We start from the raw sequence: 13,534 nt of genomic DNA, 5'->3' as shown, positions 1-13,534 counted from the left end.
AAAGCCTTGGTATATGTATGTATGTATATCTGAGAAATGGTTCTTTTCAATGTTCATGCCACAGGTCACTCACTATTACTGGCCCCATTTAAAACCAAAATGGCTAAAAGATGATTCTCATGTCTATTTTGTAGAGCAAGTATCCATTGTTAGTCCCTATCAAAACGCATTAATTGCAAAAGGAATAGAAATAATAAATTTCTCTAAATTCTACCTATATATATAACATGAGCTTTTCCCCCCATAAGGGAGGTAAATTCAAATCTTAAATATACTTATATACTGGATAGCAATGTCTCAAATCCCACCTAACTTAAAAACCAGGTGATATAATGTATTTACAGATTTGACTAATACAACCAGTGGGGCTCCACCAAGGGCTGTTAAATGTACTGTATACATGGATGAAGTGGTACAGGAAGTTAAATGCATGTGTGATGGGCGGAGATTGTTAGTGAAACTGAAGGGAAGTGGGAGGTAAACCAGTTGTATCATGATGACACTGTGTGTGTGGTTTGATTTGAAGAGGATTTAAGGTAGTTAGTGACAGTAGGAAGTTGAAAGTAACTGCGAGTAAAAATAGGGTGATGAAATGTATTAGGGGTGAGAGTGGCAGTGTGTTTGAGGCAAGTAAATATCTAGTGGGAATGAAAAATGTCACGAAAAAATTGATATATGAGGATGGATGCAAATAAAATATGCCTACGATGCTGAGATGGAGGCAGAAAGGAGAAATTTAAATGTGTATGAGATGAAATGCTTCAGAAGTACAGATGGGGTTACAAGGATGGACAGTGTGAAATGAGGAGGTGAGGAGATCAGAGATGGAAAGGGAGCTGGGATATAGGGCTGATGAAAGAATACTGGGATGGCTTGAGCACATGGAGAGAATGAGTGAAGAAAGACTAGCAAATAGTGTTGAAGTCAGAAGTGGATGGAGTGAACTTTGGTGGGTGGGGGGACCAAGAATACGGTGGATGGATGGGATGAAGGAAGGAGATAGGTATGAGTGGAGAATGAACTACTAATTGAAACAGACTGAAGGGATTTCTCTTTGCCTTCTTTATTTACACATGAGGGGGCAAAGAGGGAGGGTTGCCATGTCAATGAAAATGGGGGTAAACAAACTTAGGCTGATGGGCACTGCTGTAGATGTGCTGTGCTATGTCTTGCTGCATTGCTTCTGACCCAGGGAGACAGACAGGCGTGGGATGGGTGCATGCCTTGGCTGGCTATCTCCCTTCTAAGGAAGGAAGGAAGAAAGAATGAGAGAAAGAAAAAAAGAAAGAAAGAAAGAAAAAAAAAAAAAAAAAAAAAAAAAATTGGTATATAGATAGACAACTGCAGTGGCTTACTTGGCAAGTTCTCATTTGGATCTTCATTACTGGAATCCTGTGTGTTGATGCTGGTGTCCATAATGCTTGCTGGTGGAAGTTCACAAACATGAAGAACTTCAAAGAGGTCTGCTGGAATCTTGTAACGGCTTGTAGCGAAAGTAGACAGCCACATTTGCTTGCCAGTTTGCTTTACAGCTTTGTTTGATGACATGAGGGCTGCTTTGAACAATGGAGCAAGCTGGTTCAGCTGTTCATTAGAATTTTTCTTTCCTAAGTGATTATTGATAAGGTGAGAGTAACTGGTCCACATGTCAATGAATTTCTTTTCTACACTTGTTCCAAACCTCGCAGCTGGGTTAACTTTCAGGACTGCAGTTATTGGTTCCACCATGATGTGAATCAAAGGTCCGATAACCTTGTTCAATTTTACATTATCAAAGATCTTCACAAGGGAATCACAGACCTTGCCAGCTGTCTGCTGTCGACTGGGTGATAGCAAACGACTAACGAGAGTTAGCAGCATTCCTAATACATTAATGCAACTAGTAAGATTATACATAGCACCTGGTTTCTTCTTGGGCTTGGCTGGACTTTGGATTTCTGTAATTACATAAATTAACATTTAAATATTATACCTTCCATCTAAGAAACATGCTTAAAATAACTTATGGAGTAAAAACATCTTCATAAAAACTATGCAAACAGAAGTAAAAATCAAGTAAAAGTAACCCATAACAAACTTACGTTTTGTGGATGACTTCCCAAGCTCTCCAAATCTAAAATTAATAATAATGCAGTGAAGAACAGATGCCAGCAAACCAAGTGAACCAGCATACATTTCTGGAGGTCCAACTGCATTGTCCCGAAGGAAATGCAAAAAGTTCAGCCCGACATACTCTGCTTCGCTATTTGGTTCAGCGGTACGAGCAAGGGGTGTGAGCTCAACAAACTTCGTCCATAACTCACACCAGAGCATTGCTATGTGCTGAACATTACATGAAAAACATCATATTAACATACATGATTAAACCTGTATATATATATCATTTCTTCCTATATGCTCTGTTACATCTAAACTATGAATTACTATTGATTAACCACATTATTTCTGTTCATACAAACCTGGAGTGAATGTTCCTCAACTTCTGCAAGACCGACAAAGGCATGTTTAATGGGAAAGAGCAATACAGCATACATACAGCTCCAGTCATGCTCGTTGCTATCGCCTTCATCAATTATCCGTGTCTGTTAGGAAATCAAAATTTGCATATAAATAATCATTTACAAAATAATGACAAACACATTTACAGGTAACTTTTGATATAAGTGACACATGCATATCTAGACATGTCATACAATACAATTCTTGCACAGTGTAATGTTAATTTTCCCATAAGAATACACATAAAGTATGAGGTAGGGTCAGTCAGTCAGTTGCCTCAGTTGGATAAAACCCATGGCTCTCAGCAGAAAGGGAGTTGGGTTTCCAAGTCACAAAAATAAAATCTTATATTACATAGATATTCTAATCATGACACCTTACAGAAACACATAAATAAAAATCACTACACATTACAGAAACATATAAACATCACTAATCAAAATACTTAAAAGCCAACAATTCTCTACTAAATCACATATCCATGACATATCGCTTGTTTGCGAAAACGTCGTCATAACTCAAAATATCGAATTTTTCAGGAGAGGCATTTTAAAGTTTCAAAACGCTCTCAATATTATAAAAAGCCCTCAAACACCATAGGTGGAAAAAATTTTGGAGCATCAAATACGCCTCTAAAGTTTATAGAAGTTGGAACAAGTTGGAACATGTAAGGTTATGTCGTTGGGACATTTAGCACTCCCTAGCGGTCAATTTTTGAGCTACAGATATGACACTGTTACCAAAAAAATCCGTGTTTGAAGATGAATATGTCTGTATAGATAACTCAAAAATTCAGTTTTTTGAGTTATGACGACGTTTTCGCAAACAAGCGATATGCCCAAAAGAGAAACCACCCCGGAAAATACAAGCCAAGGTCACACCCAGGACTAAAACAATATTGGCCTGGAAACAACAGAGGCCATGTACTCCAGATGAAGTTACTACACTGATGGCACAGAATATAGCCTTACACCACCCTTCACTATCCCTGTGTGATCTATGGACCAGGTTCCTCGTGTCCACATGTCTCTTGTTAGAAACATCTGAGGTTTGACTGAGGAACCTATTATTACTTTACAGATTATTCTGCTTCTAACTACATAACAGATCAAATGGTCTAAAGTCAGTAGGCTCTGTCATTGTAATGATCATCTGTAAATTACCCTTATTACTCACTTCAACAACATGGTGTATCAGTTCAGATGCAATGGCAGCCCAACACCTGCAGATAACCTTTGCTTTGGCATTTGACAGGTGAGCAACAGAACCCTCTAATTCAATAACCACACTATGCAGAAAGCGAAGTTTTCCGCTGGCAGGGTTGCTATTTTTCAAGATTTCTTCCCATATGCTAAAAAACCTGTGAAAACACAGCAGATGGCATTTATATAAAATTACATGCTGATATATAAAAGTTCTTCATACAGAACGTCAAATAATTATTTTCGTATGTAACATAAAATTCATAATAATCTATATATATATACAAAGGCTTCTTCCTCATTATAAGGGATGTAGCAAACCAAAACATGCATCCACCTTCCACCCATCCCACACCCATCCGCTTTCCTTTAAACCTCTTCAATACAAGCCAAATATTCATGTGTACATTAGCAGTCTGACGTAAGATGATGCATCACAATACGCACATTATAAAATATAGTTACAACTGTTATACTTGTTCTCTTTCACCCAGAATGTTTGTAACTACTGAAAAAGTGATCAAACTTGTTCACAGAATAGCAGGATCACTCAGCTACAACTACATACATACATATACCAAAGGCTTTTTCCCCCTTATAAGGGAGGTAGCCAAAAAGAAAAAGGCATAAAAACCATTCCCACCCACTCCATCCCTAATACACTCCACTCCCCCTACCCTTCCTCTTATCTTGGCACCTCCTGGATGACGGGTCATCCCTGCATCTACAACTACAAAACAAATATAATCAGGAAGCCAACACTGGCATCCTCACGTATCCACTCGCACCTCATAATCATATTCAAGGGGTCAGAAATGTCTTAATTCTTGTGGATGAATGACCATCCTTCCCCCCGCTGTCTGGGTCAGAAGCAATGCAGCAAGACAGAGCACCTCTACAGTAGGGCCTGACAGCTGAATCTGGTTTATTCCCACTATTTCATTTACATGTCAACCCTCGCTCATCACCTCAGGAACAAATATAAAAAATGTGAAGAATTTTTTTCAAGCTGCATCAGTTCATTCACAACCATTCTACACTCGCACTCATCTCCTACCTTATCAATTCCCTGTTCAACAGACACTCCCCTTTTACATAAGAATCCTTTCACCCCATCCATCCATCCCATTCTCAGTCTTTTCCTTAAGTTCACTCCATCTAACTCTATACTCCTCACTTTTTGTGCCTAGTCTTTCTTCACTCATCTTTTTCATATGCACAAACCATCCCAGTATTCTTTTATCAACCCTATCTGCCAGCTCCGCACTCTGCCTCACCTCTTCATTTCTCTCCCTATACATCCTTTCAAATGCCACCATACTTTTCGTACATTTAAATATCTTCTTTCTGCCTCCCTTAAATTCCAAGTCCCTTCTCCATACAGTGTCACAGGCACAATCACCCCTTCATATAGTCTTCTCTTAGGTGTCCATCCCTAGATACTTACTTCTCATGACATTTTTCATCTCCAAAGACATTTACTTGCTAGGGCCAGGTATCTGAATGTGGTGGTCCTGCACATTGGACAGCAAAGCGGCCTCAAAACCCGTCAACCCCTCACCTCCATCAGGAGGTGCAGCCCCGAGAGGCTGACACTAGGTCTCTAGATTGAGCTCATGTTCTCTATCAACTTCAACTGTATTTCTTGCATTTTTTCAAACATGGAGAGCTGACAACTGCTCTCCGCTCCCTACAACTTTCAGCCACTGACAAAGAAAGGGTCTCGTAGTGATACAACAGACAACAATTGAAAATGTCTTCCCAGAGAGATCTATAGAAGGTTTCAGGGACTGTTGCCAGACACTGTGAGGCTGGTTTTCCAATTGGTGCAACTCAATGCAACAATTAAACTGATTTCCTTACTTCCCTCACTCTAGTTTTTACCACCATCCCAACTTCTCCGTTCCCTACTACAATTAATCAATTCTTAGTTGCTTCAAGTTTCATTTAATGGAAGCCTTACAATCTACAAAAACTCACAAAATTGCTACTACTTACCCTTCTCTTTCAGTTGCCACATCAATGAAAATTGGTTGACAAAGCTGATGAATGATGTGGTTGCTTAGTGTTCCACTCATGATGTCTTGCAATTTTTTATTGGAGGCAATGTGATACTGCCGAGAATTGATGATGCTTCTCGGAAGGGCCAAGTTTCCCACTGTTACTATTTCAAAGAATTTATACACAAAGTAGCTCTGTGAATCTCCTATTTGACAGTGTGACTGCAATGTAGCCATCATGGTAAACATTTCCTTAATTGGCTCTATCATCTCTTTACGGGTCACATCCAAACTTTGGTAATGATGTAGTAAACATTGAAATATAAAGGCTCCAAGTCTGGCTTGTTTATCTTCTTTTGAGTTCAGCCTTGATATAGCTTCAAAAACACAGTGCAGCATCAAATGATAATTTTTAAGAAAAATTGATGATGAAATTACTGGTGTATCTAATGGTGCAATAACTGCCTGGGTTGATGTGGGTGGTTTAACCAAATTGGTACCTTTAGACAGAAGATTAGCCAACACTTCTGTACACAAGATATGAAGTCCACTGTACTTGCGACCAGGAGAGGATGCATTTCCAGACATGAGAAGAACTCTATCCATCCGACTTGCCATGGCATTATTAGCATGAGGACTACTTCCTGATCCAAAACAGAATCTGAGAAATGGTACCACCACCAACTCAAAATTTGAGGAGCACTTATCACGAAGCTTGTGTATAAAATGCCACCATGCCTTAAATTTAGCTCTTGCTGTTTCTTCTGTTCTTGCATTATTATTCTTGAATGGGGCAATCAGAAGCTTAAGCCTCTTAGGATTTGACAAAACATTTGGGTCCAGAGCAAAATTATCGATGAGTGCACCCCAGCAAGCAAATGCTTCCACTCTTATCTCTGGCTTTGTACTCTTGAAACCCTTTTCCACTACTTCTAGAAGTCCGTTTATAAGAGGAGTACCTTGGTGTAACTCTTTTCCTAACAATGCGATTATCAACTGCCACACTTCCAAGATATCTGCCTGATCGGCTAATATTATTTTCTTCATTTGAACATTATATTTAGATTTGAGATCTGGAATTAGATCCTTGATAATCTTCGAATCAAATGCTGATACGGAGTTTTCGTTAGAAAACAAGTTTTTCCCCCGCTGGATACACAAGAAAGCTGCTGCTCTTATTTTCTGCACTTCATGAAAGAGTTTGGGAAAGACTTCTCTGAACCAAATCTTAACATGAATTGCAATTTCATTTGGTACAATATCAATTAGGCCCAATAAGACATTTATAGATTCGTAAACAATTGAAGGAGACGACTGATCAGATGTAAGAGGAACCATGACGACCTGCAGTACTTCTTTTGTGTTTACTTCCAAAACTTTTTCACTGAATCTACTTAAACTGAGATTACGTAAAATAACGGCAAGCTGTTTCTTGTCTTGCACCTCATGTACACCCTTTAGCAAGTGGCCTAATGCCTCCTCCTGTTGTTCTTCATTCATGCCCTTTACAAATTCTGTAATTGACACCAAACATCCTAATGCCTCCATAGCTTCTGGTGATGTTTTGTCAGTCAAGTCTTTCCTGATGTTAGCTAAAAGAAGTTTAGTTAATCTGCAGCTTTCTGGTGAAGTCCAATCATGTTTCTGGTCAGTGTCGAGTGTTCTGAAACAAGAAAAACTTAATGAAGATATGGGAGAGAGAAATGAAAGAAAAATATGCCAAAGAAACCAAATGAGCCATGAAATAAAACCTTCTATGATGAACATTTGATTCTGTAAGGAAAACGAAACTAAATATAAAATTTGAATAAATACACAAGTAAATACACACAAAACATGAATTCATAATATGCATGTCAAAAATGAGGTGGATAGATGGGGTGAAGGGAGCTTTGAGTAAAGAGGAATGTCAGTTGAGCAGGAAGGCAGAAAGCAAGAGATGTGAGTGAGTGGAGAATGGTTGTGAATGCAATACAAATTGACTTGGCCTGTGGGAATTTCCCCTTGACTTCTCTATTTTTGAACGAGGGAAAGAAGAAGGAGGGCCACTGTTTAAGTGAAATAGCTGGCCTTATTGTGGATGTACTGTATCGTGCTGCACTGGTTCTGGGTACTTGGATGACCCTTCATCCATGAGGAGCTAAGATGAAAAGGAAATGGATGATGGATGGGAATGGGATGGGTGGGTGTTGGTGTCTCATGCCTTGGCTGGCTACCTGCTTACAATTGTGACAATTTACAAAAATAGTTGAAGTTGACAGAGGACTCTTGGAACTAGTTCAGAGACCAACTGCCAACCCCTAAGAACTGTATTGTCTGATGAAGGTGAGGGGGAGGGGGTTATTGGTTTTGAAAATGGGCAGCTCCATTGTCTATCTAGCAGGAACACCACATGCAAGTACCTATCATTGGTCCCTAGGGTATCTGTGCTGTGTGTCACTTGAACGAAAACATGTTATAGTCAAACTATTTTAACATGAGCCTTTGGGCACAGCTGGGTGAATCCCCAGGAACCTGTGTTGTTGCCATATCACTCTATCACATAAGAGGGACTCACTATCTCTCTCTCTCTTTATATATATAAATTGTAGAGTGGGGATTTAAAAAGTGTCATGAGAAATAAGCATCCAGGTAAAGATGCAGAGTGGAGATTGTATGAAGGGGTGATTGTGCCAATGGCTTTGTATGAGGCTGAGACAGAACAGAGGAAAAGTTTGAATGTAGGCTTTGTATGAGGCTGAGACTAAAACATATGAATCTGTTTTCCCTAAAAAAGCGTAGACTCAGAGGTGACTTGATACAGGTCTTTAAAATTCTAAAGGGAATTGACAACATCAAAAGTGACCAAATTTTTACATTGAATGAGAATCAGACAAGAAACAATGGTCTCAAACTGTCCGGAAATAGATTCAATTTGGAAGTAGGTAGAAACAACTTTGCCAACCGTGTAGTTAATGAATGGAATAAACTTCCTGCACAGGTAGTGCAATGTAGTTCAGTTCAAAGCTTTAAGAATCATTTAGATAAATACCTAATTAAGATGCTGTAATGATTATGATTTATCTTATATTATTTGTTTTTGTTTTGTTATCATTTGTCTGTCTGATTTTCATTTATTATTAGTTATATGTAAATTTATTATTATTTACTATTTACATGTTTGTTTATTATTTAACTATACCTATGCATTTATTTATGTATTTTATTTGTTATTTACATTATCATAGTTTTTATTTATTATTTTATTATTAATATGATTTTTTTTTTCACATCCGACCTAGATATGGATCAAAAGGTCTCCTGTCGGCATGCTCCGCCTTTGCAATCCTTTGTAAGTTTGAATGTGTTTGAGATGAAATGTCTGAGCACTATGGTAGGGGTTACAATGTTGCATAGTTAGAAACAAAGAGGTGAGGAGGAAGAGAGTGAGAGTAGAGAAGGAGATGACAGATGGGGCTGATGAAAGAATACTGGGATAGTTTGAACACATGGAAAGAGTGAAAAAAGATTATTAAAAGAGGCCTGGAAGGCAGAGGTATAGGGAATGAATCTGAGGAGACGATTGAGGATGAGATAGATGGATGGGGTGAAGGGGACGTTGAGCAAGGAAGGGTAGAAGGCAGGAGATAGGTGTGAGTAGAGAGTGGCCATGTATAGATTATACTGTTATGCAGGGAAGGAAGGGGCAGCGGATGAGCAGGAATGAGGTGCTTATGTGTGAATGATATTTTGACATAGCCCGAAGGAATTTCTCCTCCTCTTCTCTTCTTGTTCTGTATGAGGGGATGGAGAAGGTGGGTGTCCCCGATTAAAGGAAGTTGATGGGTTTTAAATATGTGCTGCCTCACTGTCCATATTTCAGGACCACCATATTCAGGTAGCCGTCATTGGTCCCTTTGGAAGATGAGCAGCTGAAAGATGATACTCTTTTGTTCACCTTCCAGGACCACTACTTCCAGGTACTTGTCACTTGTCAGCCTTTGTCTATGTTTTGTGAATCTGAAGAGGTCGCATGATAGAATAGATAGGAAAGGAGTATGGGAGGCCATGAACATAATATTTCTTTTTCAGGGTGCAAGCCTTAGAGAATTTCTAAAGTTACAAACTTACCTGACAAGAACTTCATATGCTTGAATGCGTTTGTTAGCATCTTTACACAGGCACTGTTGGACCAGTGTGGCAATACTGTTCTCTCCACTCATCCCCTGTTGAGTTGAAACAATAAATTTTACTGACAATTCTTTTTTTATTCAATCAGAATTTCACAATATCATACTTCAATATTCTCTAAGAAAATGGTAAAACCTTTATTTCTACTAATCCTACCATCCAATTACAATCAATTTCCATATAAACTTGTTATAACATGAGATATCTTGGGCCCAGTTTGATGAGCAAGTGTTAGCCTAGCATTTCAATATGGAGGGAATGATATTGATAAGTTCTAGAGATGGGTAAAATGGAAATCAGTCTTTCCCATGTCTATCTCATTAGATTCATTGATTGATTTATGAAATTTTTGGCTTGAAGGCCAAGCACTGGAGCTGGTAGGCCATTCAGCACATACTTATCATATACAAATAAATTAATAAATCAAATAAAACAGTAAAAGCAATAAGCACTCATAAAAACACACCAATCTTTCTCATTGAACCTCCTAATGAAGGTACCCGTAATTGGTTTCTAAGGCTATCATAAAAATCATTACCATTATGCAAAATATTGCGACAACAAAACCCGTATTTATTTGTTACCAGTCACCAAAAAGGCAAATACCCATTCTAGATAATGTTACAACCTAAATCTTTAAGTATTTGTTACCAGTCACTAAAAAAGTGAATTGCCATTTGAGATACTGTTACAACCTAAACTCATTTGTATTGTATTCGTTCATGTCTTGTGTTTATATTTCAAGCACATAGATAATGATATGCTGCATATACTATATACCACAATAATCTATTAATTGAAGTAAGCCAATAAGAACTGAGTGTACACCACTGCATTATAGTGTAAACAAGATCTTAGAGTGAAAATATCAAACATAATCTCTATTAAGCTATAACAGTAAGTGCTCTACTGGGTAAGAAAGCAAACATATTGATCAAGCTTCATTCTAATTGTAGGACTGGTTGAATGCTCATATAACAAGCTCCAAGATACTTTTTCATGTACTGTATACAACTTGTTTCCAATCTTGGCAGTACACACGTATAAATAGAACTCGCACAAAACTAAGCTTCACGAGATACTTTGGTTAAGACAATTGTATGAATACTTATGATGATATCTTTGTCACCTCGTTGAAACAGTGTGGCTATTGGACAGATATTCTTCTAAAAATCTTATTAATATTTTGGAATATCTTTCCTATCCCAACAATACGCTAATCTAATGTATCCAAATGCTTCTGAAAACTGGAACTAATGACAATTTCAGCTGTAGCAGTGTCTTAATTTTCCATAGGTCATTATATATAATTGCCGCCTTTCTAAATTGTATTCCCAATTCTTTACATTTTTGACCCGCTACAAAACATCACGACAGTTACAGTAACAAACACTTAAGAATAGTGGTAAGCTTACCAAGTGTTCTACTATAACCAAAGCTGCAACCTGTTCCTTAAGTACTCAAATTGCCTGGGCAAATAACATTCACTGGTAGTCTATCAATTTCCCTGAATTCCAACCCATATAATATTCACCGCTTATTCTTAAAGAACAAGTGAACACCTCACGAATATACAAGGATGACTCAATATGGAATGATACTAACTTTGGGTGCGCCACTATGTGTTGTCAATCAGTTTATATATTGTACATGAAATATACTTTACTCAGATATGTCTTAAAGAATTGCCAACCAAAAGAGAGGTACACCCAGCGAACTCCTCTCTACAAAGGATTACAAAGGATTACAAAGGCAAAGCATGCCGACAGGAGACCTTTTGATCCATATCTAGGTCGGATGCAAAAAAAAAAAAAAAAAAAAAAAAAAAAAAAAAAAAAAAAAAAAAAAAAAAAAAAAAAAAAAAAAAAAAAAAAAAAAAAAAAATTAAAACTATAACAATGTAAATAACAATTAAAATACATAAATAAATGCATTGGTATAGTTGAATAACAAACTAACAGGTAAATAGTAAATGATAATAAATTGACATATAACTAATAATAAATGAAAATCAGACAGACAAATTATAACAAAACAAAAACAAATAATATAACATAAATTATAATCATTACAGCATCTTACTTAGGTATTTATCTAAATGATTCTTAAAGCTTCGAACTGAACTACATTGCACTACCTGTGCAGGAAGTTTATTCCATTCATTAACTACACGGTTGGCAAAGTTGTTTCTACCTACTTCCAAATTGAATCTATTTCCGGACAGTTTGAGACCATTGTTTCTTGTCTGATTCTCATTCAATGTGAAAATTTGGTCACTTTTGATGTTGTCAATTCCCTTTAAAATCTTAAAGACCTGTATCAAGTCACCTCTGAGTCTACGCTTTTTTAGGGAAAACAGATTCATGTGCTTAAGTCGATTTTCGTATGATTTATTTTTGATATTTGGAATCAGTTTTGTGGCTCGCCGTTGTACTTTTTCCAGTCTGTCAATGTCTTTAATGAGATTCGGTGACCATACGGAAACAGCATATTCCAAATGTGGACGAACTAACGATTTATATAGCTTGTTAATGAGTGATGGACTTTTGAAATCAAAAGATCGCGCAATTAATCCCAGAATCTTATTTGCTTTCTCAGAGGCTGAAATACACTGCTTGGATGATTTGAGGTCGTTACTGATAATTACGCCGAGATCTTTTTCACTATCCACTTTTGTTAACGAATTTCCAAATAACTTGTAATCGTACTTGCTGTTATTTTTACCTATGTGCATTACCTTGCATTTACTTGTGTTAAATTTCATTAGCCACTTTTCAGACCATTGCTGTAATTTATCTAAATCTTCTTGAATATCTACAGTATTACTTCATCAGCCGATAATCTTGCTTCATCTTAGCACTCATATGATAATCAAATGTTTATTGGCAATTTGTCTAACATAAAACACACCACGGTAGAAAATCTTTCCTTCCAATTGTTAATATTAGAACTACCCCCACGTTTAGTACCGACGGGTCCGGACCCATTTCCAATCTTAATTCTTGACATGAATTGAATTCAGGCACGAATTTGTTTACTACAAACAGCCACATACATCATAACTACTATCCTCGAAATCTTATGCCGGAGAATAATACACTAGATAATTAATACTAAGAATTGTTTAGCCTTCCTACCTTTCCCCAATGTAAACAAGTCACAGTACAGAAGAAAAGCGCGGGAATGGGGATTAAAGAAAATAACTGGCAACTCGTGTATTTTCAGTCCTATACACTAGTTGACTTATATTTGCACTATATAAATATGAAATATTCTGTCACATTTTACTTACAAAGGTTTAATGCAATTCACCACCAACACATGCATACAAACAATTCGATTACTACCCACCGCAAGTTCAGGCGCGTTTCTCAAAAATGTAAACATAAACAAAACTTCTTGAGCACAATAAGAACGTTTATTATTCATATAGTTATTCATCCATTTATTATTTTCCATGTGTTATGTACTAATTCATTTATTTCTATATTTATTAACTAATTTGTTTATTATATCATTCCTCTATTTTACTGCTGCATTCCACCGGTAGAGGGTTACTCACCTATTACGCAATTTATTTATTTTTTGTTTGTCCATATATTTGTTTGTTTATTTGTGTATAATTAGAAAAACAAATTCCTTGATAATGCTTACACGTAAATC

General features: G+C 37.1%; 1 protein-coding gene across 2 annotated transcripts in view; it reads right to left on the bottom strand.

The window, feature by feature from the left end:
* LOC143032729 (uncharacterized) overlaps positions 1-13,046 on the bottom strand; it is a 38,961-nt gene extending 25,915 nt beyond the window's left edge. For both annotated transcript variants that reach the window (XM_076197663.1, XM_076197664.1), the window contains exons 1-7: positions 13,009-13,046; positions 9,812-9,906; positions 5,700-7,364; positions 3,676-3,859; positions 2,460-2,582; positions 2,082-2,322; positions 1,356-1,937 (exon numbers count right to left, since the gene is read on the bottom strand). In XM_076197663.1, the coding sequence (XP_076053778.1) occupies positions 1,356-1,937; positions 2,082-2,322; positions 2,460-2,582; positions 3,676-3,859; positions 5,700-7,364; positions 9,812-9,903 (2,887 nt within the window). In that variant the 5' untranslated portion in view covers positions 9,904-9,906; positions 13,009-13,046. The remainder of the gene's footprint in view (positions 1-1,355; positions 1,938-2,081; positions 2,323-2,459; positions 2,583-3,675; positions 3,860-5,699; positions 7,365-9,811; positions 9,907-13,008) is intronic.
* Between the last annotated feature and the right edge of the window lie 488 nt (positions 13,047-13,534).

Source organism: Oratosquilla oratoria, chromosome 14 (assembly GCF_046742065.1).
Source record: "Oratosquilla oratoria isolate Oo_2021 chromosome 14, ASM4674206v1, whole genome shotgun sequence".
NCBI lineage: Eukaryota > Metazoa > Arthropoda > Malacostraca > Stomatopoda > Squillidae > Oratosquilla > Oratosquilla oratoria.
Note: the sequence above shows the minus strand (reverse complement) of the source record. Positions and strands in the feature narration are given on the sequence as shown.